The sequence below is a fragment of the Sus scrofa genome, chromosome 14 (genome assembly GCF_000003025.6).
Source record: "Sus scrofa isolate TJ Tabasco breed Duroc chromosome 14, Sscrofa11.1, whole genome shotgun sequence".
NCBI classification, from domain to species: Eukaryota; Metazoa; Chordata; class Mammalia; order Artiodactyla; family Suidae; genus Sus; species Sus scrofa.
In genome coordinates, this window is record NC_010456.5 from 114,346,170 (window position 1) to 114,367,145 (window position 20,976).

At 46.4% G+C, this 20,976-nt stretch overlaps 1 protein-coding gene across 7 annotated transcripts in view; it reads left to right on the forward strand.

Moving 5' to 3' along the window:
• PDCD11 (programmed cell death 11) overlaps positions 1-20,976 on the forward strand; it is a 54,420-nt gene that overhangs the window by 18,587 nt on the left and 14,857 nt on the right. For all 7 annotated transcript variants that reach the window (XR_002338758.1, XR_002338760.1, XR_002338759.1 and 4 more), the window contains exons 10-24: positions 747-871; positions 1,030-1,090; positions 2,007-2,153; positions 3,422-3,673; positions 4,499-4,633; positions 5,121-5,315; positions 6,243-6,413; positions 7,442-7,661; positions 8,750-8,899; positions 9,551-9,666; positions 11,826-12,367; positions 13,261-13,323; positions 18,226-18,334; positions 20,331-20,420; positions 20,601-20,703. Coding sequence is in view for 2 of the 7 variants with exons in the window: in XM_021073483.1 (XP_020929142.1) it covers positions 747-871; positions 1,030-1,090; positions 2,007-2,153; positions 3,422-3,673; positions 4,499-4,633; positions 5,121-5,315; positions 6,243-6,413; positions 7,442-7,661; positions 8,750-8,899; positions 9,551-9,666; positions 11,826-12,367; positions 13,261-13,323; positions 18,226-18,334; positions 20,331-20,420; positions 20,601-20,703 (2,479 nt within the window). In the remaining 5 variants the exon portion in view is untranslated. The remainder of the gene's footprint in view (positions 1-746; positions 872-1,029; positions 1,091-2,006; positions 2,154-3,421; positions 3,674-4,498; positions 4,634-5,120; positions 5,316-6,242; positions 6,414-7,441; positions 7,662-8,749; positions 8,900-9,550; positions 9,667-11,825; positions 12,368-13,260; positions 13,324-18,225; positions 18,335-20,330; positions 20,421-20,600; positions 20,704-20,976) is intronic.

The window sequence follows — 20,976 nt, forward strand, 5'->3', positions numbered from 1 at the left end:
AATTGATTTGCTTTAATTGATAGCCTGGTTGGTGGTAGGTGTGAGAATGATTTAGGATCTATGCTAGGACTTGGCAAAGTTTTTTTAAAGGGCCAGATAGTAAATATTTTATTTATGTGTTTATTTGTGTCTCTTTAGGGCCACACCTGTGGCATATGGAAGTTCCCAGGTGAGGGGTCAAATCAGAACTGCAGCTGCTGGCCTGTACCACAGCCATAACAATGCCAGATCCAAGCCGTGTCTGTGACCTACACCACAGCTCACGGTAATACGAGATCCTTAACCTACTGAGCGAGGCCAGGGATCGAACCCATGCCCTCATGGATACTAGTCGTATTTGTTACCACTGAGCCAGATAGTAAATATTTTACACTTGTGGACCATACGGACTCTGACTTCACTACTCAGACTCTTCTGTTAATAGCCTGAAAGCAGCCATGGACAATGTGTGAGAAAGCATGGCTGTGTTCTGGTCAAACTTTTACTTTTAAAAGTGGGCAGTTAATTGTGAGCTCTAATTTCTTGACCTGTGATCTAGATTTTTCTCTGACTTTATAGAGATTCTACAATAGTAAGAAGCAGTTCTTTCGTTGGGGCAATTATTTTAACAGGTGATCAGAATACTGGTTTTTTTTTTTTTTTTTTTTGGTCAATGATAATATGAGTCATCTCCATGTCTGATTTAATGTCTGATTGCCTTGGACATGTTGCCCCTGGCTTGTCCTTAATCACTTGGTACTTTGTAGTTCAACCATCTCTCCAACTCTAAGAAAGCCTTCAAACCTGAGACCTTCAAGCCAGGGAACATTCACAAGTGTAGAATCATCGACTACAGCCGAATGGATGAAATGGTTTTGCTGTCTCTGCGGACGTAAGTCTGTCATTAATCCCTGGGGCTGCAGAGGCGTGCAGTGTCTCCTGGCCTTGCTTGATGAGGGGTTCCTGCTTGCCAACATGATTTTGGTAGCCCTGAATTTTTGGCAGCCTCTGCCCTAATTTATTTGGTCTTGTATTTGCCTTTTGTTCTAGGTCTGTTATCGAAGCTCAGTTCCTTAGGTATCATGATATCAAACCTGGGGCCTTGGTAAAGGTAAGACCTCAAGTATGTAATTAGATACTCCCCCACGTTCAAATCTTAACTGTCAGCTCATTAGGCCTCATGTAACACATTGAGTGAGAGTCATGCTCCTCGCCTCTGCCTGCTAACTGGAATTTCTTTTCTTTTCTTTTTTGTCTTTTTAGAGCTGCATCTATGACATATGGAGTTTCCCAGGCTAGGGGTCGAATTGGAGCTATAGCTGCTGGCCTACACCACAACCATAGCAATACCAGATCTGAGCCATGTCTGTGACCTACATCACAGCTCATGGCAACTCTGGATCCTTAACTCACTGAGCAAGGCCGGGGATCGAACTCGTGTCCTCATGGATGCTAGTCAAATTCGTTTCTGCTGAGCCGCAATGGGAACTCCTGGAATTTCTTTTTCTTCCCTGGGGTAACTTGTAATTAATTTCAAGGTAAGGTCTTGCTAGCACCACCCAGCTACGCAGGGATAGTCATCACTCCCTGGATTTGATGATGTTTATTAGATCAGGTCAAAAGGTAGTTCTATGATAATTGAGCTGCCCGGGATATTAGTAAGAGGCCAGTTCCAGTTGCCTCCCCTGAACAACCACTTAACCCCTTTGAGCAGCTCCCCTTTATATGTAGAGCTCATTCCTTAGGAGATGTAGTCCCCTGCACTAAAGAATGAGCTTGTAGGGCAGACAGAAAGAAGATGCTCACACAGAAAATGCCCACACAGAAGGATATGAAGGTTCTCATAGATAAGTCCTGTTGCATCCAGATCATTGTGGGGTATGTGCTTTGCCCCGTGAGATCTGGAATAACAGGCACTGTCAGCTCAGGAAGCTGGGCTTCAAAAGAGAGATATGAGATACTTTGTTGTAAGAAATGTAGGAAAGACATTCTTGAGACATCATGGCCTCTTTCCCTTTGACTCTTAGGGCAAAGTGCTGACCATAAAGCCGTATGGGATGCTGGTGAACATGGGCAGAGAAATCAGGGGCCTGGTACCTCCCATGCACCTGGCCGACATCCTTATGAAGAATCCAGAGAAGAAGTACCACGTTGGGGATGAGGTCAAGTGCCGGGTGAGCCTCCTGAGGGTCACTGCTGGGGTTTTGGACAGATAGGAAGAGAGCAATGCCTCTTGGCTGAAGTTTCTGCCTTTTTCCACAAAATGACCACATAATCTGCTGGGCTGTGCCTGGCATTGGGAAGAGAAAACTGGGTCCCTACTCTTTGGTAATTGTTAGTATAACTGAGAGTTAAAATATCCATCCTCGAAGAGAGCAGCAGACCATGTAGTTTGATGCTGTGTGCTGTGGTCCTGTCTCAGAAAGAGGAGAGGGAAGGGTAGGGCAGCAAGAATCATTGTTAATCAGTGCTTATCAGGTGTATGCCAGGCACATAACATGCCTTATTTCATTTTATTCCTAAAATAGCCTTGTGAAGGAAGTCCTTTATCTTCATTTTGCAGGTGGGGAGAGTAAAACTTTGGAAAGCCAAGTGTCTTGCTCCCAGCCACACAGCTAATAAATGGCAGAACCAGTTTTCAAATTGAGCGCTTTATGACAATAATGTCTTCTAGATTTCTGGCAGAGGTGTGCCTTGAACTGGAAAGGATGGCTAGGATTTGGAAGGTTGAGAAGGAGCAAGGGATGTGTCAGGCATAGAAATAGCTCAGACAAAGCTGCTAAACTTGAGTGTTTTATAGCAAAGGCTTGGATCCTGAGAGAAGCTTCACAGCGTGATGGTACGCAGTACTTAGGGCCTGGGGTGTGCAGACACTCAAAGTGATAGATTTTCTTATTTTCATCTTGTTTCATTATTGCATCAGCAAAGATACTGATTGTCTGTTGGTATAAAATTTTATAGTAGTGAGGTCAGGAAGTTAGAGGAATTTCTCTGCCCTCAGGGAGAGGACCTTCTGAGGAATAAGAGATGGTTGGCTCGCTCAGTCTTAGTTTTTAGCCGGTACCCAGCAGTATTGAGGTGGTAGACTGGTTCAGTCATTCATTCTGTTAGATGAGATACAATCACCTGGGAGGGAGAGGGAACTAAGACAGAGCAGAAGTAACGTGCAGGGGACCCTCTGGAGGCGGGGTGGGATGATGAGTGTTGCTGTGGGCCCAGGAGGGAATTTAAGGGAGGAGATACATTTGAAATAGAGATGAATGCTCCCTAGATTGTCATCCAGCAGGAAGCAGAAGGGTCTGCGTCTGGGTTTACTCTCAGAGGGGAAGAGAGTTTCTTAGGGACTGACCATGGCCCTCAGGTTCCAGGGCTGTAGGAATGACCAGCTCAGTGGCTCTCTTGATAGCAGATAACTTGGTGACGGCCAGTATCCTTCCCCTAGGTTTTGCTTTGTGACCCTGAAGCCAAGAGATTGATGATGACCCTGAAGAAAACCCTGGTTGAGTCCAAACTGCCTGCCATTACCTGCTATGCTGATGCCAAGCCTGGTCTGCAGACCCACGGCTTTATCCTCAGGGTCAAGGACTATGGCTGCATTGTGAAGTTCTACAATGACGTGCAGGGACTGGTGCCCAAGCACGAGCTCAGTGCCGAGTATGTCCCTGACCCAGAGAGCGTCTTTTACGCTGGCCAGGTAACCCTTTCCCTGGACAGGCCTACCCTTGGTGACCCCACAAACAGGGGTTGAAGGAGTAGGAGGCTGCCTTTTCAGGAATATGGAAGAGAGCATGTGGGGTAGTGGGCCTGAGCCAGCCAAGTGGAGAAGGTGGGGACAAAACAGAGAAGCCCTCAGGGGGCCTCAAAGGGAGCTGGCAGACTAACAGACCTCAGGCCCTCAACCTGGAGGAAATTAGTTTTTACCTATAATCGCTAGTGTCCCTCACATCAGAAATTGTTCTGAGGCCACTGTCATGACCGAGGGCAGTGCCCTAAATTTAGTGAGCCTGGGTCTGTCTAGGAAAAGTAATTTTTTTTTTTTGTTTGTTTGGTCTTTTTTGGGGGTGGGGGTGGGGCCGCACCTGTGGCACATGGAGTTTCCCAAGCTAGGGATCCAATTGGAGCTGTAGCCGCCAGCTTACGCCACAGCCACAGCAACATGGGATCTGAGCTGCGTCTGTGACCTAAACCACAGCTCACGGCAACACCAGATCCTTAACCCACTGAGCAAGGCCAGGGATCAAACCCGAGTCCTCATGGATACTAGCAGGGTTTGTTAACCACTGAGCCACGATGCGAACTCCTAGGAAAAATAATTTTTTAAAACTAAGAGTTACATGAATCATTCATGTCTTTTTTTTTCACCCAAGAGGGTGACCTGGAGGGATTCTGTGTAGCTCTCGGTGTGTTTCTTTTCACCGCCTTCTGATCTGATCCAGGATCTTGGTGGATCTCCCAAGGCCTCGGTGGTGCTAGTGGGGGCACCTCTCTCCAGGGCCAAGCAGGTGTGGTTTCTTGCCAGGTGGTGAAGGTCGTGGTGCTGAACTGTGAGCCGTCCAAAGAGAAGATGCTCCTGTCCTTCAGGCTGTCGAGTGATCCAAAGAAAGAAAGTGAGGGACACAGTCAGAAGAAAAAAAGAGCCCTTACTGCCGGGCAGGTACCTGGATTTCTCTAGACAAATTCTTGTAGTTTACCGAGGCAAAGAACTGACACATAGGGTCCAGGAGCCCATGGAGGGGAAGGACCCAGGGAGCTAGCTATGATTCTGGGGCTGTGTGTCAGAGTAAATGGAAGCTGTTTAGGAGAGGACTGTGCTCTTACGTAGCCTGTCAGTGATGTGCCGCTGCCCTCTTCTCTCTGGTCCCTAGGGCCAGCCTGCAAGACGGTCTTTGCTTTAGGACCCAGTGGAGGGACTTGGAGAGGAGTGACATCAACACACAGCCATCTTGCTGTGTGTGCGGGTTGTTGTGCCTGCTGGGTCTGTGGGGGCGGTTAGTGGGAGTGAGAGAAAGCTGTTTCTCTGATCTTGACTTCTCAGTCATCCCTGGTGCTGAAATTCGATGCCTCTGATCTCCATCTGACCCACACAAGGTTGCTCTCTGCTCAAGATAAGTACTCTTTGTTATCTTTCTCTTCCCTGGTAGTTGGTGGATGTGAAAGTTTTAGACAAGACCAAAGATGGGCTGGAGGTGGCCGTCCTGCCCCACAACATCCGTGCCTTCCTCCCCACACCTCATCTGTCAGACCACGTCGCCAACAGTCCACTGTTGTATCACTGGCTCCAGGCAGGCGACGTCCTTCACAGAGTCCTGTGTCTGAGTGAGACTGAGGGACGCGTTGTATCCTTTGCTGGTCTCTGAGGAGCCACGAAAGTTGCGGGACGTCTTGGGCCCTCAGGGGAGTGGAGGTCTTGAAGTCAGGCCCTGCTCTTAGTTGGAAACTCCATAGAAAAGAGATCGGCCACCTGACTTCAGAAACACCTCCATAAAACTAAACCAGCAGCAAGGCTGCCCTCGGCCTGTTTCCCTGGTGGGAAGTAGAGCAAGATCGAGGTGCTGCTAGCAGATGCTGGTGGTCACGGTGGAGTGGGAATCCAGGGTGTGGGGAAGGGGGCCATGTGTCATGGCCCAGCAGGACACCCCTGAGGACACATCCAGCTTTTTGGGGGCACTCAGTGCTTGCCCCTTGAGTTGGAACTGTTAATACCTGCTGTCATCTTTCCTCTCCTCCCCCCCCACCCTTGGAATGCAGATCTCACATGTTCCTTGTGGCATTAGTGCGGGTGCTTAGAAGGAAGACACTATCTCCTTTCTTACAGAATGTAAAAGAAAGTCTCCTTAGCATGAAGATAGGCAGAGGAGGTAAAATAGGGTTGATTAGTGCAAAGATGGAGACGGGAGGATTGTGTCATGGCCCATCTAGCTGCCACACCGCAGAGATGAGCCCTTCCCTTTTGGTCCCCTCTGGTAATCTGGAGATGAATTAATAAGGAAAGGAATGAAGCTTGATTCCCAGCTTCAGTGTGCATCAGATTCACCTGGAGGGCTTGGTCCAGCCAGTTTGCTGGGCCCCACCCCAGCATCTGATTCAGTAGGTCTGAGGTGATGCCTAAGAATTTGCCTCAAGTTCCAGGTGATGCTGATGCTGCTGGTCTGCACACGTAGAGAATCATCGTAGTAGAGAGGGTGTAGAGTGGAGAAAGGAGATGGAAGAGGTGGACTGGTCATCTGCTCTTTCTGGAACATTCCTTGATGAAGTGCCACTAGCTCCTTTGCAGGAAGCCAGCTTTGGTCTCTGCAGTAGAGGGTGGCCAGGACCCCAAGAGCTTCTCAGAAATCCATCCTGGAATGCTGCTTATTGGTTTTGTGAGGAGCATCAAGGACTATGGTGTATTCATCCAGTTCCCCTCAGGTCTCAGTGGACTGGCCCCCAAAGCCGTAAGTTCATTTCCCTGCACTGGGGCCTTTGAGGGAAGATGACAGGATCACAGAACCTGAGAGCAGGATGCTCTATTCTCTTGAAAGGTTTTCAGGGGCTTGACATAAGGGCACCCGGCTGAGAGGGAGGGGGCTGAGATTCGGTCTACACTCCTCTTGCCCAGCCGTGTGTCCTGGCTCAGTCAGGGCTGTGTCCTGGAGGAAGGGGGGGGGTGCCTTTTCTGCTTCATGCACAGCATTGGGTAAGTCACTGGACGGTGGACTGTCCAGAATGGAAAGGTCCTAGTGACTCCCCCTCAGGGCTGCTGAGCAAACTGAGCCCCAGGGAGGGAGGAGTCCTCCCAAAGCTGATGGAAGATGGTGGTGAGCAAAGGGCTCATCGCCCATTCCTGCCACAGACAGTTCCTAAGTGTTCCTTCCCTTCCCTGGGTGTGTCCCCTGATGTTTCTCCTGGCAGATCTCGAATCCCCTGCCAGAACTTTTTTTTTTTTTTTTTGACCTTTAGTCTTTTTAGGGCCGCACCTGTGGCATACGCAAGTTCCCAGGCTAGGGGTCTAATTGGAGCTATAGCTGCCGGCCTACACCACAGCCAAAGCAACACCAGATCCGAGCTGCGTCTGCGACCTACACCACAGCTCACCGCAATGCTGGATCCTTAACCTGCTGAGCAAGGGCAGGGATCGAACCCGCAACCTCATGGTTCCTAGTTGGGTTCATTAACCACTGAGCCACGACGGGAACTCCCCAGAACAGTCTTAAAAATGGGAACTGAGGGGTGGGCCCCAGAGACATGCCTAGTGAGGGGCAGAGTGTTGCTCTGGCTCCCCAGTAATGTCCCCTCTTGGCTGCGTGGCCTTAGAAGGCTGGAGTGGCAGGGAGGCCTCTCCTGCGATTTTATGGAAGGGGAGTAGAGCTGTGCTCGGAGGCGTCCTGGTTCCCCTCACACACCTCTTTCTGGGTGTTTAAAATGAGTTGTCTTCAGAGAGACTTCCTTTCCCTGCTTGATTTTGTGCCCATCTTCCCTTTAGATCATGAGTGACAAATTTGTTACCTCCACAAGTGACCACTTTGTCGAGGGACAGACAGTGGTTGCGAAGGTGACCAATGTGGACGAGGAGAAGCAGCGGATGCTGCTGTCGCTGCGGCTTTCGGACTGCACCCTGGGGGACCAGGCCACTACCAGCCTCCTCCTGTTGAGCCAGTGCCTGGAGGAGCAGCAGGGCGTCCGCAGCCTCATGAGCAACCGAGGTGGGGGAGAAGGGCGAACCTGAAGTCGGGGTGGGGCGTGAGCATTGTCATTTGTTCCCGTCTGTTCCCATGCATTGTTTAGCTTCTCTGATGTTTAAAAAAAAAGGGTAAACTTTTTGAAATGGAAGTAGAACCTCTCTAAAGTACACAAATCTTTTAGGGTATAGCTCAGTCAATGTTTGTAAAATGAACACACCTGTTTAACTACCACTCAGATTCAGATAAAAGATCATTACTTATATTCCAGAAGTTCCCCTTGTGCTCCCTCCCAGTCCAGAATCAAGATTTCCCTGAGATCTGTGGCCTCAGGTTTGCATTTATGTGATTCCTTTCACCTCTTCATTTTTTATTCCTTTATTCACCACATATGTAGTGGATGATAAAATGGAACAGGGACCTGCTGGGAGGCCTCCTGAGGGGTTATTAATTTGACCCTGCTCAGCTTAGAGCTGTTGTGTAGGATTGTTGGAACCTCGACGGGGTTTGGGAATAAGAAGTTTGAAAGGGGAGATTCCAAACAGAAAGAAAGAAAATTCCGAAACCAAAGGAAAGCCTGTGTTTCTGGCATTTGTTGGCTCTTTTCATGAATTGTGGCCAGGTGGGATTAGCTGCCTGTGTTGAGAGCGTTCATGAACATCAGACATTTTACCAGAAGCGATTCTGGGAGTTCCCGTCATGGCTCAGAGGAAAACGAATCTGACTAGCATCCATGAAGACTCAGGTTCGATCCCTGGCCTGGCCTTGCTCAGTGGGTTAAGGATCCAGCATTGCTGTGAGCTGTGTAGGTTGCAGATGTGGCTGGGATCTGGTATTGATGTGGCTTGGATCTGGTATTGATGTGGCTGTGGCGTAGGCTGGTGGCTACAGCTCCTATTTGACCCCTAGCCTGGGAACCTCCATATGCCACGGGCATGGCCCTAAAAAAAAAGACACACACACACACAAAAAGCGATTGTGTCTTCACACTGGTTCTAGCTAGCACTCTGTGTTGGAAATATCCTCTGTGTGGGAGCCTATTTCCAGAGGGAAAGAACGGTGAGTGCTGGTTCATCTCTTGTTAATCACTGTTTCCTTTGGGTCTCTGGCAGACTCTGTGCTGATCCAGACGCTGGCTGAGATGACTCCAGGGATGGTCCTTGACCTGGAGGTGCAGGAGGTGTTGGAAGATGGCTCTGTGCTATTCAGTGAGGGCCCTGTGCCTGGCCTGGTCCTGAGAGCCAGCAAATATCATCGGGCAGGTGAGCGCGTCTGTCTTGCCCATCAGGATTGGTGGGGAAAACCCTTTGCCCACTGCTCCCTCTTCTGGGCCCAGAATTTCTAAATATATAGGATAGGTGAGCTGATTCAGTGGAAATTTTTGGCTTGCTTATTTTGTGTAAACGCAAATCAAAGCAATAGCAAACCTTCAGTTCTCGTGGTGGCTCAGTGGGTTAAGGACCCAACACAGTGTCTGCAAGAATGCGGGTTCAATCCCTGCCCTTGCTCAGTGGGTTAAGGATCTGGCATTGATGCAAGCTGTGGCATAGGTTGTAGATGCAGCTCCAGTTTGACCCTTAGGCAGGAAATTCCATATGCCACAGGTACAGACATAAAAAGAAAAAAAATCTTCTAGGTTCACAAGCAGCAGCACACTAAAGGAGGTTTAGGTATGGATCTCTTTATTATATTTGGGTAAATCTAGATTTCTGTTTATCAGGTGGCATAAATTACAGCATACCTGAACTTGAATTATGGGAGTTAGATCCTAGGTTTCCCTAGCTGATGTAGACCCAGGTCATAGGTTGTCTTTTTTGTGCGTAAGGGCTGCAGGGCTGCTGCTGGAGGGTTGCAGTCTCCCTTCCCCGCCACTCCAGGAGGGTGATCACGTTGTGTTTGGTTCTGTGCTGCAGGGCAGGAGGTTGAATCTGGGCAGAAAAAGAAGGTTGTAATCCTCAACGTTGATATGTTGAAGTTGGAAGTACATGTTTCCCTGCGCCGTGATTTGGTGAATAGAAGAACTAAAAAGGTAAGCTTGCTGATTGATGACTTGTATTCCCACGGCTTCAGAGGCATCACACACCCTTTCAACCCCACACGCTTCTCAGATGCCTGTAGATAGAGGAACTTTATGCCTAGATTTGTCCAGGACATCCCCAGTGTATGCCTCTCCTCTGGTGTGGCTGTTAATAACAGTGACTTCCACTCTGGTTCGGGTGATAAATCATGTGGGCACCCTGTCTTTAGCACCAAGCAGGTACTATAGATGATTGAAGCGTGCCAGGCAGGGTAGGGAGTGTTGGCCCTAGGACTCTGACACACTGTGGAGTGCACGCCTTGCCACAGAGGAGCAGAGACTACTCAGTTCCACGAGCTTGTTGCCACGTGAGAACATCTGGGTCTAGTGTTGCTAAGTCTTCGTGTTTTTTTTGTTTTTTTTTTTGTTTGTTTGTTTTTTTTTTTTTTGGTCTTTCTAGGGCCAGAGGTGCAGCATATGGAAGTTCCCAGGGTAGGAGTTGAATTGGAAGTGTAGGTGCCAGCCTACGCCACAGCTATAGCAACGAGGGATCCAAGCCACGTCTGCGACTTACACTGCAGCTCATGGCAATGCTGGATCCTTAACCCACTGAGTGGACCCACTGATCAAACCTATGTCCTCATGGATACTAGTCGAGTTTGTTACCACTGAGCCGCAATGGGAACTCCACAAAGTCTTTGAATTTTTTTTTTTTGTCTTTTTGTTGTTGTTGTTGCTGCTATTTCTTGGGCCGCTCCCGCGGCATATGGAGGTTCGCAGGCTAGGGGTTGAGTCGGAGCTGTAGTTGCCAGCCTACGCCAGAGCCACAGCAACGCGGGATCCGAGCCGCATCTGCAACCTACACCACAGCTCATGGCAACGCCAGATCCTTAACCCACTGAGCAAGGGCAGGGACCGAACCCGCAACCTCATGGTTCCTAGTCGGATTCGTTAACCACTGCGCCACGACGGGAACTCCAAATCTTAAATTTTTTTTTTTTTTTTTTTATGTTTTGCTTTTTTAGGGTTGCACCGAGGCATATGGAAGTTCCCAGGCTAGCGGGTGAATTGGAGCCGCAGCTGCTGGCCTATGCCACAGCAACACAGGATCCAAGCCGTGTTTGTCACTTACACCATGGCTCACGGCAATGTTGGATCCTTAACCACTGAGCGAGGCCAGGGATCGAACCTGCATCCTCATGGATCCTAGTCGGATTTGTTAACCACCGAGCCATGAAGGGAACTCCAGTCTTTGAATTTTAAGAGAAGGCAGGATTCGTATTTTTTTACTTGAAATAAATGTCGGAAATGTCAGAAACTATTTTTTTTAAAAAACATCACATGAACCAAATAAAACACGTCTATGGGTAGTTCTGACCCCAGGCTGCTCATCTATATCCTCTTCTATACACTTTTGTGTGAGAGAAGAACCGGGTTCAAGGGAAGTCTCAGAACGAGTGGTTTTTTTCTCCTTGCGATAATATATTACATCATTGTCTAAAGCAGTTATTAAGCCCCTGTTTGCATAGGATATGTTACAGAGAATTATATAGATTTAATCCTTAATCTCTAGTTGCTTTTAACTTTAAGACTTTGAGGGACAAAGAGAAATAGGAAACAACATTAGCCCCTCACTAAGCTTTCTAGCAGGTCCCTATTCCATTTTACCATCCAAGGGAAGCTGGCAGATGTAAGCATGTGAGCACAGGCTAGATATTGGGGAAGACAGGCTACCTGCCCTGCACACAATAAGCTCTCAGTAATGACCCTTTTTGTTGAATGAGTGAAAGGAGGAGTAAATCAAGTGGAGACCTGCAGGACTAAGAGAGTGGGACCCACAGTGTCTGAAAACCGGAGAACCATTAGAGGTCACCTGGCTGTGCTTCCGAGTCACCTTAAAAGTTCTGCTTTCACTAGTTCTAGCATAGGACCTAAAATCAAAAGAGAGGCTAACTCTAGGTGATTCTGATGTGGCACCTAGAGTGTAGTCAGGTCGCCTCCGTGCACAGGAGAAGGCTGAGTGGATGGAGTGCAGGCTAGTTTGTTACAGCTCAGATTAACCTTGGGTCCCAGGGGTTCAGAGGGCTTCCCCAGTCCTCCCTGCCCAGTGGGTGATGAACGAGAACGTGTGCTCTGTGAGAAGTGGTTGTGACGGGTTTTCTATTTTCCAGCTGAGGAAAGGCGGCGAGTACCAGGCGGTTGTGCAGCACTTGGAAGAGACCTTTGCCGTCGCCTCCTTGGTGGAGACTGGCCACCTGGCAGCTTTCTCCCTGACCTCTCACCTCAATGACACCTTCCGCTTTGACTCCGAGAAGTTGCAGGTGGGGCAGGGTGTCTCCCTGACCCTCAGTACCACAGAACCAGGAGTGACTGGTCTTCTTTTGGCCGTTGAGGGGCCAGCTGCCAAGAGGACCATGAGACAGACCCGGAAGGACTCGGAGACAGTCGATGAGGATGAGGAAGTGGATCCGGCTCTGGTTGTGGGGACTGTAAAGAAGCACACCCTGTCCATTGGGGACATGGTCACAGGGACTGTCAAGTCCATTAAGCCCACCCATGTGGTTGTGACCCTGGAAGATGGCATCGTGGGCTGTATCCACGCCTCCCACATTCTAGATGATGTTCCAGTGGGCACGTCTCCTACCACCAAGCTGAAAGTTGGGAAGAAGGTCACTGCCCGAGTGATTGGTGGGCGAGACATGAAGACGTTCAAGTATGGAGGCTTTGGGGGATGGGAGATTGTCATGTTCTAATCGTGGGAGGCAAATGGAACTGAGGCAGGTTCCAAAAAGTTGTGTACAAATTAGATTTTCTTATAGTTTACCAGAACATTCACCAAAGAATCCTTTTTTATGTCTTTTTTTTTTTTTTTTTTTTTTTTTTAATGCTGTTATGATGTAGTGGTTAAGAGCGTTGATTCAGAGTCAGCTCTGGGTTTGAATTCCAAATTGGCTACTACAATTCTGCAAGCATGATTTAAGTAGTTACTTAACTCTCTGAGTTTTATTTTCCGAATTTGTGAAGTGAGAGTCATGGTACTGACTACCTTGCTGGGCCGTTGACAAGATTGGAAGAGGGAACATGTCGCGTGTGGTGTGCCTGGAGGGCTGTCTGGCACAGAGTTACTGCTCGGTGTATTCAGCAGTTAATGTAATCCATTCTCCACTGCATACCCTAAATCTTGTTTACCTTAAATCTGGTGACAGTATGGTTTTTGCAGCAGAAATCCTTGCTATAAGAAAAGCAAAAAAAGGATTCAAAGTCTAGCCAGTAATTTGCATATTAATTTCAGTAACTGTAGGATCTTTAGTAAGTCATTTGTCCTTGCCAGACCTCAGTTTTCTTATTTTTAGAATGAAAGAGTTGAAGAATATAGTCTGTAAGGAAAAATCTTTTCAGGGTTTAATATGACAATACTCAAAAATTAGATGAGCCAGCTCCTTAATATTTACTGATGCTTCAGGCCTGATGCATTACCAGTGGGTGGTGTGGCAGTGGAGCTGGTAGTTTTTAAGCTTGGTGTGGTGGGAAGTTAGAAATTCTAGTCTCCAGATTGTGGTGTTAGAGAGAATGAGAGAAATGATCTGAACTTGTTTGTCTCTCCAGGTTTCTGCCAATAAGTCATCCCAGATTTATTCGAACCATCCCGGAGCTGAGTGTGCGGCCAAGGTGAGGGGAACTCCGGTGGTCTCGTGGAAGGAGCACGGGGCTTTGGAGTCAGGAGACTCAGATCTAGTCTTGTGTGTTGTTTGTTTTGGCTTCTGCGTTCAGAGGCTTGATGAGGGATCTTAGCTCCCAGACTAGGGACTGAACCCAGACCGCAGCCGTGAAAGTGCTAAATGCTAACCGCTAGACCACCAGGAAACTCCCAGAGTTCTAGTCTTGATTCAGCCAGTGTTGTGACTTAACTTTGCTGCCCTCTGTCCTGGTTGTCTTACTTCTCTAGCAGGGATTATTTGTCTGACTCTCATAGGGCTAATTAGAGGGATTATGTGAAAATTAAAGTGAAAGTTATATTCAGGGTTTAAATATCAATGTAAAGGCTGATTGCAGGTCTGTTGACATGTAAGAAAAAGAAACATTTTTGCTCTCAGCCCAATTTTCTAGCTCAGAAATTCCCTAAGTAAACACCATATAGCCAAGAATACCTATTCTTTGAGTGTGGACTGCTGCTGCCTGATGACTGAAATTTTAGGTCATGCTCTTTTGGGTCCAGAGGGATGTTCTGTGAGGAATTCTGAGTGAACTAGTAGAACTAGTAGTTCCATATAGAGGTGGATCCAACTTGTCTGGAGTCATTCTTTTTTTTTTTTTTTTTTTTTTTTTTCTTTTTCTTCTGGCTGCATGTGGCATTATGATCCCAGGCCACAGCTGTAGCAACACCGGATCCCTAACCCATTGCGCTGGGCCAGGGGTCAAACTTGCATCACCACAGAGACACTGCTGGATCCCTAACCTGTGTGCCACAGCGGGAGCTCCTTTCTGGGGTCATTCTTTCAGAGGATCTTAAGCATGTTGATTCATAGGCCTATCTACTTCTGCTTCCCCCATTAAAAACAAACAAACAAACAAAAAACCCCAGCCTCTTGGAACTGATAGGGCATCAGTGAGCAAAGCTAGATTCACGGGACCGTGCAAAGTGCCCCTGTAGCATGAGGCCCGGATCCATCCAGACTCTAAGTCTTATGTGCCCAGGATGTTAGGAAAGGGCCTCTTAAGAAACTTTCCAAAGGTGGTCAGCGTCCATATTTGGTCAGCATCCTGAAGGGCACAGAATAGAAGTGGGGTATTTCTGAGAAGGATTGCGTCTGAGGTAGGGAAATATTCTTGGAACCTTGAGTTCCAGATGCTAACAACACACTTGAACTTTAAAATAAGCCCTTTAGTTCCAGAATAATGAGATTTGGTGGATGCACACTCTCCGATTTGTTTAAACTGTGGTTTCCTTAGTTTTGTAGATTTGATTGTGTTCCTTTGTGGTAAAAACAGAGATGTCCTCATATTTGAAGTTTTAGCCTGCAATGTCTTCACTTCTGAAGTGTGAGGTCTTGTTTAAGGGTTGCAGTCAAGTAGTTTATTCAAGATAAGGGTAGATTTTTTAAAAAAATTTTATTGGAATATAGTTGATTTACAGTGTTGTGCTAGTTTCATATATACAGCAAAGTGATTCAGTTATACACAAATACTTATATGTGTATGTGTGTGTATACTCTTTTTTTTACCTTCTCTTCTATTATGGGTTATTATAAGATATTGAGTATAGTTCCCTGTGTTATAACAGTAGGACCTTGTTATTTATTATATAGTAGGTTTTTTTTTTTTTTTCCTTTTTAGGGCCACACTAGTGGTATATGGAGGTTCCCAGGCTAGGGGTCATACTGGAGCTGTAGCCGCCAGCCTATGCCACAGCCACAGCAACGCCAGATCCAAGCCTCGTCTGTGACTTACACCACAGCTCACTGCAACACTGGATCCTTAACCCAGTGAGCGAGGCCAGGGATCGAACCTGCAACCTCATGGTTCCTAATGGGGTTTGTTGACCGCTGAGCCATGACGGAAACTCCTGTGTAGTAGTTTGTATGCCAAACTCTTAATTTATTCCTCCCCAGCCCTTTTCCCTTTAGGTAACCAGTTTATTTTCCGTATCTCTGAGTCTACCTCTGTTTTATAAATAAGTTCATTTTTTTTTTTTTTTGTTTTCCACATATAAGTAATATCATATGATATTTGTCTTTGGTGTAGTTCGCTTAGTATGATAATCTCTAGGTCTATCCATGTTTCTGCAAATGACATTATTTCATTCTTTTTTATGGCTGAGTAATATTCCATTGTATGTATGTACTACACCTTCTTTATCCATTCATCTGTCGATAGACACATAGGTTGCTTCTATGGATAGATATCTTAAAATAATGAATGCTGCCAGGGGCGTGTCAAAATCAGGAGGAAAAAACATGTATTTAATTGGTGGTGTTGACTTACTGAGGAAATGTAGTCGGTGTAATTCTTTTTCTGGCCACACCTGTGGTATGCAGAATTACTCGGGTGAGGGATCAAACCCATACCACGGCAATGACCCTAGCTGCCGTGGTGTCAATGCCAGATTCTTAACCCCCTGAGCCACACAGGAACTCCAATGTAGTCAGTATTTTTATTCCCCACTCGTATATGGAGATCTTGTGAACAAACAATGTCCTGTGTGCTAGAGCTGAGCTCAGAGTTGGTGAGGGTCACTCAAGCTAGATAAGATGCTTCCTGCTCAGTTACTCCTTTGGAGGGGCAAAAGTTAGGGCAGAGCAGTTGAGGAGTCTTCACATGTACCTCTGGAATTCCTGCTACAGTAGTTTTGATTTGTCTTTCCTTAATTATTAGTGATGTTGAGCACGTTTCCCTATGCTTTTTGGACATTAGGTATATATGTCTCTGGAGAAAAGTCTTTTCAAGTCCTGTTTTTCAGTCAGGTTTTTGTTGTTGTTATTGAGTTGTAGCCTAATTTCTTATAAGGACACCAGTCATATTGGATTAAGGCCCACCCCGAGGACTTTGTTTTAACTTAATTGCCTCTTTAAATGCCTTATCTCCAAATACAGTCACATTCTGAGGTATTGGAAGTTGATACTTCAACATGTGAGTGTTGGTGGGTGGTGGTGGCGTGTGCCAGAATTTAGTTCATAGCAGGGACCTCAGTGTCAGCTATTGAGGGAATATGTTTTTTCATCCTAACTATATTTATATAAACATCATAGATAATGAATGTAAATTGCCTATTAGAGAGCAAGGCACATAGACATTGTGTGTGTGTGTTTTTGTTTTTGTTTTTTTGTGGGTTTTTTTGGTTTTTTTCATGGCCAAACCCATAGCATATGGAAGTTTCCAGGCTAGGGGTCGAATCGGAGGTGTAGCCACTGGCCTACACCATAGTCATAGCAATGCCAGATCCAAGCTGCATCTGCGACCTACACCACAGCTCACGGCAATGCTGGATCCTTAACCCACTGAACAAGGCCAGGGATTGAATCTGTGTCCTTATGGAGACTAGTCAGATTCGTTTCTGCTGAGCCATGATGGGACCTCCCCTGTGTGTGTTTTAATAAATAACATTTTATAGATTCTCCCTTCCCAGGCTTCTCCCTCTACCCCCAGAGAGTAAATTCTCCATTATTTGACATATATCCAGCTCTTGCATATATATATTTTTTTTTTTCACACACACACACACACACACACACACACACATACATATATATAATCTACAAAAAGTTATTTTGTGTGTTGGAGTTCCCGTCATGGCTCAGTGGTTAGCGAATCCGACTAGGAACCATGAGGTTGCGGGTTTGATCCCTGGCCTTGCTCAGTGGGTTAAGGATCCGGCATTGCTGTGAGCTGTGGTGTAGGTTGCAGATGCGGCTCGGATCCCGCATTGCTGTGGCTGTGGCGTAGGCCGATGGCTATAGCTCCGATTCGACCCCTAGCCTGGGAACCTCCATATGCCGAGGGAGAGGCCCAAGAAATGGCAAAAAGACAGAAAAAAAAAAAAAGACAAAAAAAAAAAGTTATTTTGTGTGGTTTTCAAATTTTACCTAAATAGAATGCTGTATTCTGCAACTTGTTTTTTTCACTCAAAATTTTGTTTTTAGATTTGTTTTTGTGTCCATAGTTAACATAGTAATCTGTCCTGTGACTGTGCTAAACCATATGTATATTCTCAAACTGATGGAGGACATTTAAGGTTGTTTCCAGTTCTCCCCTTTTACAAATAATGCCAGAGTGAACATCCTTGAATTTGTTCCAATGCTTATCCGTGCAGGGGTTTCTCCAGGGTGGAATTACTGGGTCATAGGATTATATGCATTTCTGCTTTACTAGTATGTGTTTCGTGAGTTTCTGTATTCTCCAGGGCTCGCTATATTATTGTACCATTTTATGGTTGGTTTCTGTTTTATTTTAGAATTTTAATTTGGTAAGCTGTGCTAAGTTGAAACAGTGGGAATTCTTTGATTCCTTTGAAGTAATTTGTAGACTGAAAACTTTCAGACCACATCTCCTTGTTGCTTTTCTAAGAAGAAAAGGAGGCTCAGGAAAGCAATAATGGCAAGGGAGCACAGGGGACAGAGCCCTGGATTTTTGAGTTGCGAGCTCTGATTTCAACTTCTGGGTCAGTTGCATAAAATGAATTGAATAATATCAGTCCTACCTCATTCACACATGAGAGTATTGTTACATTTAGTGGCAGATTATTTGTGAAAACATTTCTGAAAACTGTAAAGCAATAGCAGAAATATTGAAAGAACTAAAACAGTTTTGTTTCCTAAACTTATAAAGGTTATGGTTGGCTGCCTAACTTAGCGCTTGTTCATACCTAGGTGAGTGAGTTGGAAAGGATTAGCTTTTGTGCAGGTATTGTGAACATTCTTTCCCCTCTAAGGAGAGAAATGGGGCCGTGCGTGGTGGGTGCGTCTGTGTTAGGGGAGTCCCGAACAGTTGATCCATGGCCACATGGGGGAGATAGTTTCAAGCTAGCAGCTTATCCAGAGGTTGTTTTACTCTTTTCTGTTGCCTTTCTGCAAACAGTGAGCTGAAGGAGGATGGCCACACTGCTCTCAACACTCACTCTGTTAGCCCCTTGGAGAAGATTAAACAGTACAAGGCTGGTCAGACTGTGACTTGCTTCTTGAAGAAGGTGAGTAGTGCATGCCCTGCAGTGTGATGCCATCCTTCTTACAGGAGAAGAGGGGGAGCAGCTGACAGTGACCATTCACACCAGGCTTTGAATCTGTGTTTGCTGCCATGCTGGTTTGTGGGAAACAACAGAAGGCCTCTGCTCCTAGAAAACCTCCAGTCTAATCAAGGAGCTAAATTTATGGCTTGCAAAACAGCTAGTAAGCAACTCACAATTCCACATATCTATAGATTAATTGTACAAAATGGAAAGAAAAATATGTCATAGAGCAAGATTTTAAATCCAGTATTTTATCTTATATTAAATAATGTAAAATTCAAATTTCAGTGTGCACAAAGTTTTTCAAAACACACACAGAAATAAAATATTTTATTTATTTATTTTTTGCTTTTTTTAGGGCTGCACTTGTGGCATGTGGAGGTTCCCAGCCTAGGGGTTGAATTGGAGCTACAGCTCCAATTCAGTTGAATTGGAGCTACACCCCAGCCACGGCAATGTGAGCCGCATCTGTGACCTACCCCACAGCTAGTCAGGCAAGGCCAGATCCTAGTCAGGTTCGCTAACCACTGAGCCATGAAGGAAACTGCAGAAATAAAATCTTTTAAATAAAAATAGAAGTATTTTATTTAAAATAAAGTGTTGGACTTTAGATTCTTGCCTTTTATGAAGTTCAGGAACAGTGCAAAGCAGTATGTAATTGGGAGCCAGATTATGTGTTCTAATGGCAGGTGGAATAGGAGTTGAGTAAAGGGAGGAGATCAGGGAGAACTGTACGATTGGAATATATGAGAGAGAGCGTTGGTCTAGGCTTGACCTTGAGGGGCGATTCTTCCTTGCTTCCAGATGCTTCCTCCATGAGCCTCTATCTGAGTATGTCCATGGCTCTTGATCCCTTTGGTTACCTCTTGTCTATAGATATTCATGAACCCAGGTTGCCTCAGAGTGGTATTTAAAGCTCCTCATAATCTGACTTCACAAATCTGGTGTACCAATCACACTAAAAACCTCCTCTCTCTTTTCCCCTTCTTGTTTTTACTTCCATACCGGGGTACCCTCTATTCCTGTTGCCCACAACCCTGCCAGGTGCAGCACAGATAACCCTCCCTTCTTACTCCTCCTGTAGCATCCCATAGCATTGTGTTCCATCATGTTGCTTGCTGCTCTAGTTATTTGCCTTTTTTTTTTTTTTTTTTTTTAAGGGCCACACCCATGGTATATGGAAGTTCCCAGGCTAGGGGTTGAATCAGAGCTACAGCTGCCAGTCACAGCTACACCACAGCAGTGCGAGATCCAAACCACGTCTGCAACCTACAGCACAGCTCAAGGCACCGCTGGATCCCCAACCCACTGAGCGAGGCCAGGGATTGAACCTGCATCCTCATGGATACTAGTGGGATTCATTCTGCTGCACCATAATGGGGACTCCTCTAGTTATTTGCATATTCATTTGACTTGCTCTTTGTAAACTGTCACCTCGCTGAAGGCAGAACCTGGCTTTTATTATCACTCTCATGGCATATACATAGTGGCTGCTTGGGAAATGTTTTGTTGAGTTGACTTGAAAATTGGGGTATATATTTAGGGCAGAACACTGTCAGTAGTGAAATTAATTTGATTTAGAAATGAGATGTTAGTCCCTGAAGTCACTGGGCACAGCACAGTTTGGAGGAGGTCACAGGTCAGTGGGATTGGTCTTACTGCTTGAGGACGCTTCTGAGGCTTTTTTGCCTCATCAGCTGAGGCACCAGGAGGGGTACATGCTCTGCTGCGCTTGGGAGGCTCTGAGCTAGCCTCTGAGTGAAGCCTGTGGGAAGTGGAGGTTGGACAGGGCCACTGAGGTGTAGAGGTGGGCTCCTCTTCCTTGGGGAAAAGTGTAGGCTTAGGGCCCTTTCAGCCCTGTGATTTTCAGAGAGTGTTTTATTGAAGGGAAAAGAAGAGATGATTGTATCTGCTGCACTCCATTTCTCTTCCTGTTTTATTTTTTTTTTTTCCCCAGTACAACGTGGTTAAGAAATGGCTTGAGGTGGAGATTGCTCCAGATATCCGGGGGAGAATTCCCTTGTTGCTCATGTCTCTTAGCTTCAAGGTAGGTGTGCCTGAGATCCCTGGAGAGGAAACCCTGAGCTTGACTCAGGGTCTGTCACGTGCTTACAGTGTGTTTATTCGGGAATTGGTTTGGGAGATACTGTGCTGACTTCAGTGCTGTTGTTTTGGATAAATGACAGGCCATTCTCCAAACATCAGAGGAATTTTCTTGTCCTCACAGGTTCTGAAACATCCAGATAAGAAGTTCCAGATTGGCCAGGCCCTGAAGGCCACCGTGGTCGGCCCAGATTCCTCCAAGGCCTTCTTGTGTCTCTCACTCATAGGTGTGGTGATGACATGGGACCTGGTCAGGGAGGGTGGGGGTAGGAAGGAGTGGGAAGGGGTCTTCAGTCATTCCCCACGGTGAAGGGGTGCTCAGAAAGCCTAGTGTGCTGGCCATGTCCTTGGAATAGTTTTTTTCTGTGGCCTGTGTCTGAGTCACCTTTACCTACACAGCTGGCTTTCATAGGTCTCTTAGAAAGAGTTGTCCACCTGGACATGGGCCCAGGATTCTTGTGTAGGTGGCACGGTGATCTGGGTCTGTGTGATCATTCTGG